The sequence below is a fragment of the Drosophila serrata genome, unplaced genomic scaffold (genome assembly GCF_035046125.1).
Source record: "Drosophila serrata isolate PLE 108 unplaced genomic scaffold, ASM3504612v1 contig_227, whole genome shotgun sequence".
NCBI lineage: Eukaryota > Metazoa > Arthropoda > Insecta > Diptera > Drosophilidae > Drosophila > Drosophila serrata.
Window position 1 is genome coordinate 30,933 of NW_028257125.1, and position 17,902 is coordinate 48,834.

Genomic DNA, 17,902 nt, shown 5'->3' on the forward strand with positions numbered 1-17,902 from the left:
TGCCGAAGTGCCTCCATCTTCAGTTGACCCTCTCCTATACAGAGGATATCCATCGTCCCCTGTTACGGTGTTGGCTGTAAATGCTCGAGGATATCGCTTGGAACACTTCCCGCCTACCATTCATGGTGAACATGGGTTGAGGGTACCACAAGGGCCATGGATCATGTTCTTGATGACAACTTCATGCAAATCCGTATCAACCTCGGCCCGTGGAATCTCAGCGAATATAACATCGTCGATTTCGTCTGGAGTAATTTTATCATACAGCCAAATCAGTATGTGCGCATGCGGCAATCCTCTCTTCTGCCATTCTACTGAATACATCCAGCACCGCACAGATCCAAAAACTCCATGTTTCACAATGAAATCCATCAGTGACTTGAGCTTTTGTCTGAAAACACGGGGTGTGATGTCATGCCTATCCCTATATGATTGTCCAGGAAATAACAGCTGTACTATCTCGTCCAAAGCTGGATTGCATGTGAAGGTGATAAAAAAATCTGGACGGCCGTAGCAACGAACATATGCCATGGCATCTTGAGCATATTCATGCATGTGGCGTGGGCTACCTATGTATGAGGATGGCAAAATCGTGAGCTTTCCAACGTTGGTTGTATTACGGTCATTCATCACAGCATCCCGCAAATGGATATATTCCTCGGACCGAAGTTTCGTCTGATTCAATCGAAGGAGCCTGACAGTATATGCAGACCTGATGCATCCGGCCAATAACGACATTGCGATTCGAGCTGTAATCAACAGTTGGATTATATCTGAATGCAAGACGATTGTATTGCAGGTTTTGATCTGCTGCAAGCTGTAAACGCGCTTCAGCTACCCTTGCCCTGTCGCGTTCGTTATTTTGAGAGTGAATCAAATCGATTGCTGCAGAACGCGACTGCCTAAATCTCAATCGTTTTCTCTCAAGCCTATCTGCTCGTATTTCTGCTGATTCCTCATTGTGCATCTGCATTGCTTTCAGCCGCTCAGTCTCTCTGATGGAGGCCCGTTCTTCGTCAGTCATATTCGTAATCTTACGTCTGTTTGCTTTTGTATTGCGAGTACGACGACCCAAACTCGACTTCTTGGGTGGCATGACATCGTTTCTTACTGAACCTGAACAAAAAAATAAAATTTGTATCTCCCATTTCTTCTTTCAATGTTTTTAATGTTTGACAGGAAATGCTTTGATTCAGCTGGCTGCCTGTAAAGGGCGCAGCAAAAGGGGCACGGGGAAATGCGAAAAAATTGATATATTCGCAAATGCAGATAAGCTATCAATATCAAAAGTAAACAATAACCGAGCTGGAACCTCAACGCATGTTGTGTAAAAATTTGGGCTTTAACGGTTCAGAACTTTTCAAGTCTATGAAGGATGTAGACACGAACAGAGCATTTTTATATATATAGATTGCGCAATTCTTTGTCATTGCCTTAACTGCAGACTGTGTGGAATAACTTCTGGCTAACGCAAGTGGTAGGTCGTCCGTTATGTACGCACTTTCTAAAGCTTTTGTCATTTGCTCAACCTCTGATGTGTATTGGTTAGCAGTTTTGTTGCGTTGCTGTAAATTCATCAGTTTAGCTGATAATACTTCTACAGATTCGCCTTTGACATTGCTCTTTGGGCCGGAAATTACTTCTGATATAGTTGTTTCATTTCCGACTAAATTTCTGGCGACACCTTTTAGCTTTGTTTTTATTATTGAAATAGCTAATTGTTCGTGTTCACCTTTTATTGATTCTATAATCTCCAATGCATCGAGAAAACTTGTTAAATTTTCAGCTTTGCCATCAAATGCTGGTATAAGCTTTGATGCATTGTTGATAAAATCAGTATTTGATTGTGCCATTGTAATAAATTTTTCTTCAACTATGCTCGAGCTATTATCTGAATCTGCAAAATTGTCCAATTTGACATTAGTATAGCTTGGATAGTGAGATTATTTATTTCTTCCTCTTCCTAAACTTGTTGGTCAATAACTTCTTTTGACTCTGGTTCGTCACCAGCTTCAATTGTTATTGAAGTATTAAGAATATTTGGTATTGAAATATCAAGTTTAACCTTTCTCTAATAGATGTTAGATTGGATCTTAGTCTGATCAAAAACTTCGATACTTGAGACCAATGATCTTGATTTAACTTGTCTCTGTGTTCATATATTAGGACTCGAGCTTCATTAAAGCTCTTGACTAATATTTCTACGTGTTTCTTGACCGTTGTTTTCTGTATCGGTCTATTTTAGGTTAGTGACTTATGTGATTTGTCAATACAGCTTTAATGTTTGATAGTTCTTTTAATAATTCATTCCATTCCATTGTTAGTACTATTCCTTTTTGGGTTGCGGTGCAGTGAAATAATGGAGAGACATGACAGTTATATGTGTCTACGTAAAGGGTTTCTAGCTCGTACACACTAACAGGGGTTGCAGATACTAACTGCTGAATTCTTCTACTGAAATCTGGGTCCCTTTCATGTGTATTTATTATGGCTCTTTCTGTATTCATATTTAAATATACATACATATGTATATATATTTTCTTCCAAATTTTCTTTATTTTTCTTATCGTTACTTATTTAATGACATTTTATTATGTTTTGCTTCATTAATTGTTCATTATGTTGTTTGTGTGCTTTGTTTTTTTTTTTTTTTTTTTAATTTTGTCCAAGTCGTTTGCTTGGCTCATGTATCTTTTTTTAAACATTTATTATGTAGCTTGTTCAATTTATAGAAGCAATTGACACACATTATGACAACAGTTATTAATAGCAAGAGCGAATTCCAAATCAATGTTATTTGGTTCGACTTTATTTATTACGTTAGCAGTGGAGTCCACTGTCTTTAACGTCTACTAATCCCATTTTGGGTTTACTATTTATACAAATTTTGACAGTTTCTCTTAAATTTTGTTTTTTATTTTCAAAATTTTCATCGTATTTACTTATATAATTATTGATATAAATAAGTTTGCTTTCAATTAATTTTCATAAAATAATTTGTTTGTTATGGTTACATGTATTTTTCTACCTAATGTTTATGTAGCTTTACAGGCTACACTCTAATTGGGCAGATTTTCTTCCGCTCAATTTTACAATTATTTTTAATATCTATATAAAAAAAATATGCATCGCAGTGCATTCAAAAAAATTATGCAACGCAGTGCATTAAAAAAAATATGTGCTCTATGAAGCTCTGTCGGCTCACTTCTTCTTGATCTCGCTTGATTTGCAAGACGTGGCCGGTGCTGGCTGCACAGGCTGGACTTCCTCGATGATCTTCTATGCTGGGGCACCGGTGCTGGCTGCACAGGAGTCCTCGCAATGGGGCGAGCACAGTGTTCCCTCACAGTCGTTTGGGTACTTCTTCATTAATTTGGGTATTTCCTTCTTCTGTGGCGGAGGTAATTTTATATTAGCTTTAGCGAGGCTTTAAATTGCAGGGTAGGTGGATGTATGTGTGGCTGTGGTTTTTCTTTCACTTAATAAATTTCTTATACATATGTTATGTTCAAGTTCGGCATGTATTTTTACCGACTTGTTCCAATTTATTTTACTTCCGCTATTTAGTAGCTTCTGTAATTCAACCCTTCTGGCTTTTAATTTTTTCACCACACCACTGCGTTTACCACACATCACACTCCACTCACTGCGATCTTTATTTTCCGTAGTCTGCTATTAATTTTTCCCTCGATGTTTACATCCTGTGTCTGCAATCTTCGGATCCAGTCGTTCAGTTTTTCTTCGATGATTTGTTATCATTGATATCCTTGGTCCATGTATGGTGGTGGTATATTTTTTTTTTTATTTTTAGTAATATTTTCTCTTAGTCTTGCAATCTAAAAGGATTGCGACTGTCACGGTCGCCATGTAGAGAAATCGTTTGAGATTGTTCTTTTATTAATTGTGTTTTTAATTTGGAGAGCGACTGTAGTTATCGCTACTCCCTGTCTTTATTGAATGAATCTTATTTTCTTACATTAAGGCTTGCTAGCTGCCGACGCAGCGGAAGAGCAGCCGTTTTATATATTTTGTATATTATATATATCGTAACAATATGTAAGTGTGAAGAGAGGAAGAGTTCTGCGCGCACATATGTATACATAGCTACGGTCAAGCGTGAGAACGCTGACTTAGCCATTTGGGCGGTCGTTGCCATCAAGTGCTGATCATATATCGAATGCACTTCACTATGTGCAGAGGGCACTTAGCGTTAGCGACAAAATCGCTGATAATGTAAACATTGTTGGCATAACAACAAAGTGTTGCAGCCTTATTTATATGTATGTATATACATATGTACGCATGCTTCAATAGAAACGATCAAGAAATTAATCAAATTAAAAATTATAACTACTTCAGTTTTCACCAGATTTTCATCAAATATGATATATAGCCATTTTATTTTAATCTACCATTTTTTGTTAAGTTATATGAAAATCGGACTACTATGTATATCATGTAACTGCCATAGGAACGATCAAGAAATTAATACAATTAAAAATTATAACGTTTTCAGTTTTTAGCAGATTTCACTTAATTTGAGATATAGCCATTTTATATCAGTCTTAAATTTTGTGTCAAATTTTATGAAAATCGGACGACTATATCACATAGGTGTCATACAAACGATCGTTAGATGTGGAGCAAAAATGCAAATCTGTGCATGTAAAACTGCAAATATAATATGTATAGGTGAATGAAATGTAAGCAGGTATTACTCCATTGTTTTTTAACATAAATATATATAATTTATATTGTATGGATTCCTAGTCATCGAAGTTCTATCTGCAAGGATATATAAGCTTCGGCGTGCCGAAGTTAGCTTCCTTTCTTGTTTTGTATATGATTTTATTCCGTTTAAAGTTAAAGATATCATTTTGATTGAAATTATGTTAAATTTTCGTTCATTTCTAACCATGCTAGCTACTACCTGCAATAACTACAATACTTTAAATCAAGTTGGCCTTATTAATAAACAATAGTGGGAAAGTGAACAAAGTAACCTAGAATGTTATTTAATCTTATTTCAATCTAAATTCGGAAAACATTACGTTTCTCTTCAAAAATTCTGGTAAAAATATTTAATTACAAGTTTTGTTATGCTTCCTATACGCTGCTTAACCAAATGTGATATAGAAGAAGATGAAAATTCGCAAATTGAAGTAATATTAGGAGGTGACCAACGCCCACCATGTGGAGTGAAGCCATTGCTTATGGCTCCTAAAGTCAAACTTAGCAGCGGTCATGAAATGCCGATTTTGGGATTTGGAACAAATAAGGCAAACATATTTCTATAAAAGAAATTGTAATAACGAACTAATAAAATTGTCAACCTTTGCAGCTGAAGGGATATCAATGTTCCACAGCAGTTCATTATGCTGTAGAGACAGGATTTAGGCATTTTGACACTGCATATTATTATGAGAACGAAAAAGAAGTTGGAGAAGCTCTTCGTACCCAAATCAAAATGGGAAACATCTCAAGAGAAAATATATTTTTGACTACCAAGGTATTTAAAATATTCGTAAGAAAAAAGGTTTATAATTTTATTAATCAGGGCATTTTCCAAGTTATGGAATACCCACCATGAGCCGAATGAGGTGCGCCGTATATGTCAAAAGCAGTTGGAATCGCTTGGATTTACTTATATCGACTTATATTTAATGCACTTTCCAATTGGATATAAACATTTTGGCGATGAAATTCTTCAGCCAATGAAAGATGGTGAAATACAAACCAAGTAAGTTTCATTTGGTTAATGTGTATCGTTGCACGTTTAATTGTATTAATTTATCGATCGTTCGTATGGCAGCTATATGATATAGTAATTCGACATTCATAAAATTTTACACAAAATTGTACAATAATATAATTAATTAAAATTTTTCTGTTATAATTTTTCTTTGTAAAACATTTCCGATCGTACCTATGGCAGCTATATGAGTCGTATGATCCGTCCCGTTCCTACAAATATACGAGTGAGAGTATATAGAGGACTAACTACAAAGTTTCATTGAGATAGATTCATAACTGAGAGACTAGTTTGCGTAGAAACGGACAGACGGACATGGCTATATCGACTCGGTTGAAGAATATATGTATATACTTAATATGGTCGGAGGTGTCTCCTTCACTGCGTTGCAAACTTCTGAGTGAAATTATAATACCCTGCAAGGGTATAATAAGAAATAATATGCAAAAGTATAATTTCGAAGCAGTCAGCATGTACGTCTGAAAGTCAAAACATGTCAATCAATTAGTTTGAAAATTTTACTTCAATGGTGGACCCAGTTCCGACCTTAAAAACTATTTATTCTTGAGCAGCATCAACAGTCGAGTCAATCTAGTCATGTCCGTCTGTCCGTTTATCGGAAGCTAGGTTTCAGTTTTGAAGATCTTTAATTGATTCTTTGCAGATAGTCTTCCTCTAGTTAGTATAAAAGTCGGAACAACACAGAATGAAAGACTATAGCTTTAAGATAACCTTTCCATATTTCAACACATTAAAATTTTACGAAAATCTGACGACTATTACAGCTGCCATAGTATCGGTCGGAATATTTTTGAAAAAATATAACTTTGCCATTTCTGAATATATTTATACCCTTCAGAGTTTTATAATTTCAATCAGAAGTTTGCAACGCAGTGAGGGAGGCACCTCCGACCATATAAAGTATATACATATATTCTTCAACCGAGTTGATCTAGCCATGTCCGTCTGTCCTTCTGTCCGTCTGTCCGTTTCTACGCAAACTAGTCTCTCAGTTTTGGAGCTAACTGAATGAAACTTTGAAGTTAGTCTTTTATATACTCTCACTCGTATATTAGTCGGAACGGGCCGGATCGGATGACTATATCATATAGCTGCCATAGGAATTATCGGAAAATTTTTACAAATATTTTTTAACATTTTCAGTTTTCAATAGTTTTGGCAGTTACAGTTTTTTTTTTCTATTTTTCTCTACATTTAACAATAAATCATTTAACGTTAAAAGCTTCATTTGTGCTGCTCACCTAGCCTTATATGGTCTATATCACTGCGTTGCAAACTTCTGACAAAAAATTGTTATAACCCAGCAGACTTCACCATATTCACTACTTGATAAAAACATGTTGTAATAAGTTCAATAATTAGTTCTAGCAAAGGGTGTATAAGTGTATAAGTCACACCAAAAGCTGAAATAAAAAAAAGAATGCGCGAACCTTGCCTTAACTTTTTGCGCATATTCACATATGTATGCCCCTGCATATAGATTTTGTCATGGCAACTGCTGTGCAAACATAAAATGCTTAAACAATTTTTATAGGTAAATATTTACAGTTCAACCAAAGGGTGTATAAGTATATAGTATTTATAGTCTTTGGTTCAAGTAATTAGTTAATGCATTAGTGGCTATTTATTGATCCATTCTGGTCCGGCTCATTTCATGAATACCCTGCTTAACTTAAGAATCTATTGATTTTGTAACGAATAACGTAGAGCTGTTGGTATTCCCGACTGTTAGCCTGCACGCAAATATATCCGGCTCTGTCTCGTCAACAAGTGTCGCGGTGTTCATATGTGCTACAGTCATTGGGGCTCTTGGGTAATCTTTAATAACTAAAAATTGCGTGCTAAATCAAGAAAATTAACTAACCGGAAAGAGGAATAAGCATAGGCAGCAGACAGACTGAAGTATAGAAAGAAGAATCCTTTCAGCGAATAGCTTTCGCACCTGCAAATGTTATTGAGGTGTTTCATGCCCACCCTGCCATGGTCAATATCATCCCGTAAATATTTATAATTGACCCCATGATTCCAAGAGCTTTCACGACGACCTCCCGATCAGCATGGAGTTAAAAGTATTGTTTACTCAATCATAATAATTTGTTTATTAACATACGAAATGAAATATATTAAATTCCCTACATTCATATTCCTTTTTCTCTAATTCAGCTGTGTTCTTCCGATAATTCTAGTTTCATATTATATATTAGCATCTAAAACCAAGCTTTAAAATTTTAATTACTAAATATGTACAGTATTACTAGTAATATATTAGCTAAAAACAAAATTTTATAATGATAATTCATAACAGCTTAGTTGACAGTTTTTTTTTTTCATTTCATTCATCAATATTTATGCTCAATTTAACTGTCGATTTAAAACGGAGGAGAGGCAGATAGTATATGTCTTAATTATTTAAATGTGTTTCGTTCAAATGATTTTCTTAAGTGCATGCATGATAATTCCTTTTCATTCAATATTCAATACTTAAATCAAGCTATTTTGTATTTTTATTATTTCATGCTGCCAACGGGTATATCATACGGGTGAACAGGGATTATAATGTGTCTATACCAGATACATTTTTGGGAACGCTCACCATACTTTTATTTATCCATCGATGAAAGCGCTTCCATTTGATGGCATTGTAGCTGAAAGTAAAATATAAGCCCAAAAACAACAAACACAATATTTTCCTTATCTGAGCCCGAAGATATGCAATCTTTTTCTATGCGTGCATTTTCTCTATTTATGTTTTTGCTTCTTGTTTGTTTACAAACTCATCAACACACTGCTCCTCTATTCCACTTGATCGACATTATCAAAAACTTCGTACTGATTTTAACTTTATCTTTTACCGTTTAAATAATAGAAGTAAGAACTCTTAATTTTTAATTGGAAAACCTACTACAACTAATATTACTTAAGTATTTTCTTAGCTATTTATATCCACTCCTTTGACTTCATATTTAGGCTTGGGACTGGGGTTCATTTGCAATTACTTGAATGATTTCATGGTGAGGAATAATCTTGACAGCGGTAAATTATATAGAGTAGCTAAAAACAATACTCCTCGATATTTCGCGAAATTAAATTAATTTAATCTTCACACCATGGTTCAGGCTATGGCCTAAATCATGTATTTCACTGGCCTATATGCACCGATATTTTAGCAAAAACTGATATAAAATTAACGATTAGCACAAAACAAATCCAGAGCGAAAGTTTCCTGTTGATTACGGTGGCGCTTGATGAGGGTCAACAGTCATTGCTTGAAAACTCCTATTTGGCTGCCGAGCTACTGTCGGCAGCTCTTCTTGGCCTCACTTGGCTGGGTGCACGTAGCTGGGGCAGTTGGCTGGGGCAGGCGGCTGACGATCGCTTGAAATATTTCTGCCCGCAGCTGCCTAGCCGGACTTCTCAGCGCCAATTCTGTTATGGGCCGAAAGACAGGTTCTAGGCCGCCCTAAAATAATTTCCGAGCCTCGTTAGGGTTACGTTCGAATATGGTTAATTTTGCCAGAACTCACCCCTGCAGAGCGCCTCTTCTGAATATTTTCCTTCTGTTCCACTGACCGTCATTGAGCTCAGAAAGCGGTCTTGAATTCACTTGGCACTTAATTGGCTTCAAAAATTTCGTGACCGGCTCTAACCTCTTTGGCGTGGTTTGGTAATATAAAATTGCACAACTTCACTGTCTGCAAGCTCGAATTGAAAAGAATGCACGAGGCGAACAGCATTTCCGAACACCGTAAGCGTTTATCCGATCCCCATTAACGTCAATGCAGACCTACGTATTATCGGTATTCGTAATATGCAGACCTGCATATTATCGGTAAACAAAAATGCATTTCTATGTTTATTGTAGTTTCGCAACCGAGTCATAGATGGCGCTTCCTGTATTCAACACTCGTCCGTTACACCTTGGCTTACAATTCACATAGCTGCACGAGCAGCGCTGCGGCCAACGCTTATGTATCTACCCTGCAGTACCTGTCATCAGTAATTCATCAACGTTTCATCAACAGTCAAGGGGGTGCTCTTAATTTTTCATCGATGACAGGCCATACGAACTGTTGATTTATTTAACATGGCCATGCCTTAGGCTGTCATCAATAAAAATTCATCAACAATTAATAGATGATTCATCATAAATTCATCGACGATTCATCATCAATTCATCGATGTTTCATCAAAAATTCATCAATGTTTCATCAACAAATTTCGCAACGGCCGGGCCATGGTACTGCCGACGACTGCCGTCTAGACTACCGTCGTAACTGTATCGTGGGCAGAGCGTCGTAGTAGAAGTCGCAGTCGGCAGAGGGTCGACTTGGTATAAGTCGCATAAGTTGATGACATGTTGATGACAGTGGACTATTGATGACACGCGGTACACTGCCACCTACAATTTTAAAGAAATAAATTTCGTGAACCAAGAATTTAAAATTATCCAAATTTTATTTTTATTTATTTTTAATTACTGCATAACGACCTACACACGCGTTAGCTATTTTATAGCTGATTTTCCAGCTAGTTTGGGTTTTGGCGTTTTTTTTGTTTTTTTCTTTCTTTCTTCGTGCTCACATCCCTTCTTCGATCATCCGTCGTATTCCGGAAGTTAAAATCGAAGCAATTGTCAAGTAACGCTCAATAGGCTTATAGCTAATTCCATTAGCTTGGCGAGAAAAGTTTTTTAATATTTTTTTTTGTGCTCGCTCTTCCTACTTTTATTTATTTATTTTATTTATTATTTTTTATTTATTAAAAAAATAAGAAAGCAATCTTCCTCTTATTTGGCTAATTTTGAGTTTCTAGCTAATTGCTTTTTGTATAAAAAGGAAAGCAAACGTTTTTTTTTTGTTTGATTGTTATTTTTATTTAGCACATTTGTTTGAGGTAGGGGATATTTTGGTTATCTGATTTAGCTAACACTGGTAGCCACATTTCAGCTATTTTTTAGCTAATTTATTTGTTTCTTGTTCTTTTTTTTATTATTGTACCAGTGAGGGCGACGTTTCTAAACATTTTTCGAATTGAGATTCAGACTGGGTTGTTCAACCTAGTACAGGCCTTGTCGCGGTTTTTTTGTTTTCTGTTTGGCGGTGCGTCAGTTAGGCGTTGTCGATTTTGTCAGGCCCTGATTGAGCATGCCCATAGAGGGGAAACTTTAAACCGAAATCAACGCCAGTAAAGGTGTCCAAAGCCAACCCATCCACTCCAGTACCGGCTCGCGCTAGGCCAACACCGAAGTCAGTCAGTCCGAAAGGAAGAACCGTATTGTCCGGGTCTCAAGGAAGGGATTTTCCGTCGCCAAGTTCAAAGGCCACACCCCGGATTGTGATTTCCCATCCATTGGCGAAAGCATCTAGCGAATCGTCGCTTGCAGTTAAGCCTGAGAAACCCTCCACTTCCGGGAGTGAATTCCTAAGGGTGACACGCGCAGTCAGCAAAAAGATGGCATCCTCCGACCTGCCAACGGTAGCAACCGCTGCTTTGCACAAATTCATTGCGGTCAGCGTTCTTGTAAGCCTTTTTGAAGCAAAGATCAACACTCCTGACCAAGCTACACCGTCCTCGCATACACTACAAGTACGCCTCCAATAAGTGCGAGCCTTATGGGAAAAAGCTGAAAAGGAATCAGTACATTGCCTCTGCGGCAATCGAAGTATGATTATTGCTATTCGGTATATGAGGCATGTGCGGCACAAATTGGTGAGACCCTAGAAAGGGTAACGCCTCCTACCGTTCCAGTTCCCTCTCAACCCCAACTTTCGTCCAGTTGTCGTTTACCTCCGTGTGACACGAAAGTTTTCGACGGGGACTTCCTCCGATGGCCAATATTCAGGGACCTGTTCACGGGAGTTTATGTTATTAACCCCAGGCTGACCCCGGTCGAGAAGCTGTTCTTCTCACGAAGACAAGTGGCGAAGCAAAGACCATTGTGGCACAATCCCCGCTGACAAATGACTGTTTCGCTTCAGCGTGGGAGGCGCTTCAAGACCGGTTCCAAAGCAAGCGACTTCTAGTCAACAGCCATCTCAAGCTCCTTGTTAACTTGAGTTCCATTTCTCAAGCGTCGGAACATGCTCTAAAGGAGCTCCAGTCCACGATTTAGGGGTGTTTAACAGCGCTGGCACACTCCCAAATATCCACAGAGAACTGGGATTGTCTACTGGTCTTCCTGTGCGCAAGCAAATTGCCGAAGGTCACCCTGTCCTTATGGGAACAGTCCCTCACTTCAAAATTCGAAATACTAGCTTTGGAGGAAATGAAGACCTTCCTGAGTGAGAGGTATCGGACATTAAAGGCAATCGAAGATATGAAACCAACACAGACAATTCCGAATAGGCTTCAATCCTTCGAGACAAAGGTCAGCACCAAACAGAGAGGGTGTGACTTATGCTCCAAGGAGAATCACCCAGTAAGATTGTGCCCGCGCTTTCTTCAAACGTCAGTCGATGCGCGTTCCGGGTACATCAAAAAGAAGCAGCTCTGTCTGAATTGTTTCGCGAGAGGTCATCAGCATCGTGATTGCTCAAGGCACTCACAGCTGTTTCACATGTAGCAGCATTACAGCAGTAATGCATCTGCGAGCACATCAACGGTGCAAAACTACGTCACCTCCGGCACTACAGCCGTTCTGCTGGGCACGGCGATAATCGACGTCTGCCATTTGGGGACTAGCTACCGAGCACGAGCCTTAATCGACTCGGGATCAGAGGCGACGTTCATTTCCGAGCGTCTCTTCAAAATTATTAAGTTGAAATTCCGCAACATCCAGACGCAAGTCTCCGGTTTCGGCAAAGTCAACAAGACTTTGCAATTTTGCAATCCGCTCCCCTACCAAACCGGGGCTACAATTAGACATCGTAGCCTATGTCCTTCCGGAATTATCGGGCAAATTGCCGTCGCATCCAATTTAAAAAAATTCCTTGAAGGACCTGCCCGACCTCCAATGGGCGGACCCCAGTTCCTTTGAAAGTTCCCAGATCGACCTCCTAATCGGAGTCGACATTCTACCGTCAGTGATGATGGGTGGCACGCGAAGGGGTATTTGCGGCTCACTTCTAGGCCAAGAGCCCATCTTTGGGTGGGTGCTAACGGGGCCGATCTCCAGTTTGCAGGCCAACCGAGTCGCATCCTTCACGACTCAGGTTCGCCATGATGATACTGATGCATTGGACACACTTCTCAGCAAGTTCTGGGAGGTGGAGGATCTACCAATGAATATGGTAGGAGAGTCGGAGTCTTATTAGGGATATGGGTAATTTTATTCGAACAACGAAAAGGGACGCAAGCGGGAGGTACGTGGTCACGCTCCCGTTCTGCGGCCCTGAAAACTCCGGATCCAATCAGGGATATTCAAGGTCCATTGCGTTAGGTCAGTTTCTTCGAAACGAGAATCGTTTAAAAAGAGACTTTCCTTACAGAGCAATATGAAAGAAAGAAAGAAAACAGGTTTCACCGACTCATAGTTCTCCTACCTATTACCTTCCACATCATACAGTACTTAAGCCCGAGAGCACCACGACAAAGCTTCGAGTTGTATTTAACGCCGTTCAAATCTGGGTCGATCCGAAGCATACTCCCTTTCAAAGAATTCTGTTCCGAAATAAGGAAGGGGATATCCGAAACTTCGAGTTGCAAACGGTTACCTTCGGGGTCAACTGCGCGTCCTTCCTCGCCATTCGAGTGCTGAAAAATCTGTCATATGTACGTAAATGAAACCCAAACCTAAATCCTAGAGTTGCAAGAGGCTCTTATCTCCGCGGGTTTCCCGTTAAGGAAGTGGACTTCCAACCACATGTCCATTTGGGAGAATATTCCAGTCGGGCACTTCCTTCATAGCGAGTTCCTCGACATCGATGCCAAAAGTACGGCCAAGACCCTCGGTATTCGATGGAAGGCAAGGTCCGATGAATTTTATTTCGTCCCTCCAGATATAGCATTGGACACCTCCTACACCAAGCGCAAGGTGTTATCCCAAATTACGAGGTTGTTTGATCCGGCTGGATAGCTCGCTCCGTTTATAGTGCGATCCAAAATCTTCATGCAAGAGATTTGGCTGCAAGATCTAGGCTGAGACGATACGCTTCCTAGCGAAATGATTCAGAGATGGCGATCGTTCCTCCTTGAATATTCCGACCTTAGACGGATCCGTGTTCCGAGATGGGTCCAGTATCAGCCCGATATAAAAGTTGAGTACCATGGCTTCTGCGATGCGTCCCAAAAGGCTTTTGGAGCGTTTTGAACGTTTGCTCACGAAACCTTCTCACACCTTCTTACAGCCAAGACACGAGTCGCTCCAGTAAAGACCGTGTCCGTGGCAACGATTCTTCTACACATGCCGACTGGCGGCTCCGACATACGCTGCTGGACCGATTCCACGATCGTGCTGGCCTGGTTACGAATGCTTGCTTGCAACTGGACCACTTTTGTGGCCAAACAAGTTGCCAAGATAGCCCTGGCGATACCAGTCGACTGCTGGGCACACGTTCGATCCGAACAGAACTCCGCCGATTTAGCTAGTCGAGGCGTGTCCCCACACGAGCTAAAGGACAGTCAACTGTGGTGGCATAGACCTGATTGGCTGCAAGAGCCACAAGAGCTATGGCCAGCGCAAAGCGATGTGCATCCGAACACAGAGCTAGAGCAGCGGGCGGGCAGGGTGCATTTTAGAAGGGCCCCCTCTGACGAGTTTCTGGAACACTTTTCGAAGCTGGACAAAGCATTGCGAGTACTGGGGTATGTTAAACGATTCTTCAAGCGCTTCAAGGGCCCAATTTCGCCCACTTTACGACTCACGAGTGAAGAAATCCAAAAGGCAGAAAGAGCGCTGATCTCCATTGCGCAGCATAGAGCATACGGCCAAGAGCACAAGTGCTTGCAAGAGAAACGGTCTTTTTGAGTGGCATCTCCAATCTTGAACTTATATCCGTTAATTGACTAACACGGTCTTTTAAGGGCATGTGGGCGCATCACGGCGTCAAAAGCCCTGCAGTACGATGAGCGACATCCGATCCATCTGCCCTACGACTGTAGGCTGGCCCGCCTTGTCATTCAATTAACTCACCAGATAACGCTCCACGGCGGCAGTCAATTGATTTTGCGCCTTATCCGATCAAAGAATTGGCTTCCGAAAGTCAAGAATCTGGTGAAGGCTGTGGTGAATCCGTGTAAGGTTTCCACGATATAAAAGAATAAACTCCACACACAGTTGACCTTCCGAGAGACCGAGTCTCCTTCTCCAGTCCTTTACCTACACAGGCACCGACCCTTTTGAGATCAAGAATTATACCGGGAGAACATGTCTCGTTACCAAGGGATACGTGTGTATATTTGTGTGTTTTTCCACTATGGCTATCCATTTGGAAACTGCGATCTTACAACCGAGAAGTTCCTAGTAGAAGTTCCTGTCCTCAGAGGGTCCACTCGGATAATTGCAGCAGCTTTGCTTTCAAGGGACTCCCTATAGGCCGTTAAAGAGTCCGTGAATGCAGAATACAGCCTTCAAGGACTAGTATGGCGGTGTATACCACCAGGGGCTCCACACATGGGGGGTCTGTGGGAAGCCGGGGTGAAAAGTTTCAAGTTCAAGTTTCAGCAGTTTAGTGCACGATGGAAAGAGGAGTATCTAAAAGAGCTCAATAAACGCAACAAGTGGCAATTTCCAACCACGAATCTCCAAATAGACGATATGGGAGTCGTCAAGGACGATAATCTGCCACCGAAGGAATGGCGGCTCGGTAGAATCGTTTCGGTTTATCCGGCGGCTCGGTAGAATCGATTCAGTTTGTCCGGGCGCCGACGGCCGAGTTCGAGTGGTGGAGAACCGTACGGCGCGCGGCACAATAAAACGCCCCGTCCACAAGATCATCCGTCTCCCTGTGGAGAGTAAAGTCCCCTATGTGTCCAGCGAGAAAAATATTTCCGCCTCCAATCGCACGATCGACTCCAATTAAAGTTTTTTTTTTTTCGTTTCCTCGAAGAACAATTCGACATCATGGTGCCGCGTCCTCGAACCGCAGAGACTTTGAACAGCAGACGTTCGCGAGGTATCCAATCCTACCGCTGCCGAGTCTGCCGGGGAATCCATCCTCTTCGGAAGTACAAGAGGTTCCTGAGACTGAGCGCTGAAAAGAGCCTTCGAGCAGTACTGATCAACAAGTACTGCTCGAACTGCCTCGGCCACCAGCATTCGGAGGCCACGTGTCGCAGCACCGATGACTGCGGGTGGCGGGAGCCACCACACACTGCTAGATTTGCACGAGAAGCCGCTTCGTTCATCGCCACCAGCAGCTACTTCGAAACGCACGGTGCGCCAGCTTGCTCCACGTCGGGCGACGGAGCCGCGGCCGTCCGCGATGACCGTCTCCAGGTCTCCGTCGCCAGCCATCGAGGCAACCCGTCCTGCGGCCTCCACTCTATCCTCGTCTATGGCAGCGTTGCTGCACCAAAAGGTCGTCCATGTGCTCCCGACGGCCTGCGTCGTGCTGGATACTGGGACGACGACCTTTAAGATGGGGTCCATGATTGACCCGTGCATGGCGGTCAGCTCCATTGATCGGTCGCTGACGGCGGCGTACAGGCTATCGACAGTGAAAGCAGGAGAAGACGAGGTCTGCTCGGCGACCATCCGTACAAAACGAAGTGCCTAATAAAAACCATCACTAAGTGGAAACTGAAGCCCAACTACGTTTTTTTTTTGTACTTCTGGGAGAACATAAAGTGACACCAACAACAACAACACTCAATCAACCATACTAGCGGCCGACGACGAAATCTTAGTCTGACGACGGCTACTAATTTTTGAACACCATCCGCCCACTCCTGTTCAAAAGGCAATTTAGGCATTGGCTTAAATGCAGCTTTTGTTGCGTTACTTTGCTTGATTGCAAAGTATTTTGTACAATTCTTTAATATTTCACTCATGTACTTCCTTCTCCTGCGAGGTCGTTGCAATATTCCTGTAGTCCTTTAATTTAATTTTATTTTTCTAATGACTTGTGATCTTTCTGGCAAAATAATTAAGTTATTGCCAGAACTGTATGCTATTTTAACATAAATTGGAAATTTTAAATTGTTAGATCATATTATAAGCCAATCTTCAGATGGCTGAAAGTCTAGTTGATAGTTGTATTTTTTAATGAAATTAATTCCTAATATGCCATCACAAGGGACAGCTAAGTGTAAGTCTACGATATGAAAATCGTGTGAAATTATGTACTTTGTAGTCTCTATTTCAATTGATGTTAAGCCTTTGGATTTCTTGGCTTATACCCCGTATATCTATTATGTTATTTTCTTGTGTGTTTTGAAATATATCGGAATTATCTTTTACTATAGAGATTTCGCCACCTGTGTCTACCAAAAATACAAGTTCTTTTCGGGTAGCCACATGGGTGAATGAGACGAATATATTCTGGCTGAGATTAATAGTATGAACTATTACGTTCTCTACTGTTGAGTATTTAAAGGGTTTTGGGAGTTTCCCGAAGTGTCATTGGCTTCTCTTACATTATTTGTATTGTTGTTATTGTAGCCTCTGTTCGGGTGGCCACGGCCCATTGAGTTTCCTCTGTAGCTGCCGTGACCATTGTTATGGTTGGTATTGTTGTATTAACTATAATTGTTACTACGACCACGGAAATTACCTCTATAACTTCCGCGTCTGCGGTTTCCGCCGCGCTGTGTATAGTTATTGTAGTAAAGGACCGAGTTTGGTTGTCCAGTTGCTTCTGTGCAACTGTTTACAAATTTTAAAACGGCGTCATTTATTGCGTTGAAAGTGCCGGCTTGCATGATAAGTTTTTTTTCATTGCTTTTACTGCGTGATGTGTGGAATAACTTCTTGCTAATTCTAATGTTAAACCGTCTGTTATGTACGCACTTTCTAAAGCCTTCGTCATCTCCTCAATCTCTGATGTGTATTGATTGGCAGTTTTATTGCGTTGCTGTAGATTCATCAGCTTTGCTGACAATACTTCTACAGTCTCGCCTTTGACGTTACTTTTTAATTTCTTAATTACATTTCCAATCAGATTTCTCGCTACACCCTTTAGCTTTGCTTTTATTATAGAGACAGCTAGGTTTTCGTTTTCGCCTTTTATTGACTCTATTATATGTAAGGCA

General features: G+C 40.6%; 1 protein-coding gene across 3 annotated transcripts in view; it reads left to right on the forward strand.

The window, feature by feature from the left end:
- The first annotated feature begins 4,930 nt into the window (after positions 1-4,930).
- Positions 4,931-17,902, forward strand: part of ARY (Aldo-keto reductase on Y) — a 57,471-nt gene continuing 44,499 nt past the window's right edge. For 2 of the 3 annotated variants that reach the window (XM_086829861.1, XM_086829863.1), the window contains exons 1-3: positions 4,972-5,279; positions 5,342-5,509; positions 5,571-5,740. In XM_086829861.1, the coding sequence (XP_086685987.1) occupies positions 5,100-5,279; positions 5,342-5,509; positions 5,571-5,740 (518 nt within the window). In that variant the 5' untranslated portion in view covers positions 4,972-5,099. Of the gene's footprint in view, positions 5,280-5,341; positions 5,510-5,570; positions 5,741-17,902 lie in introns of all 3 variants that reach the window. The other variant, XM_086829862.1, reaches the window with a different exon arrangement.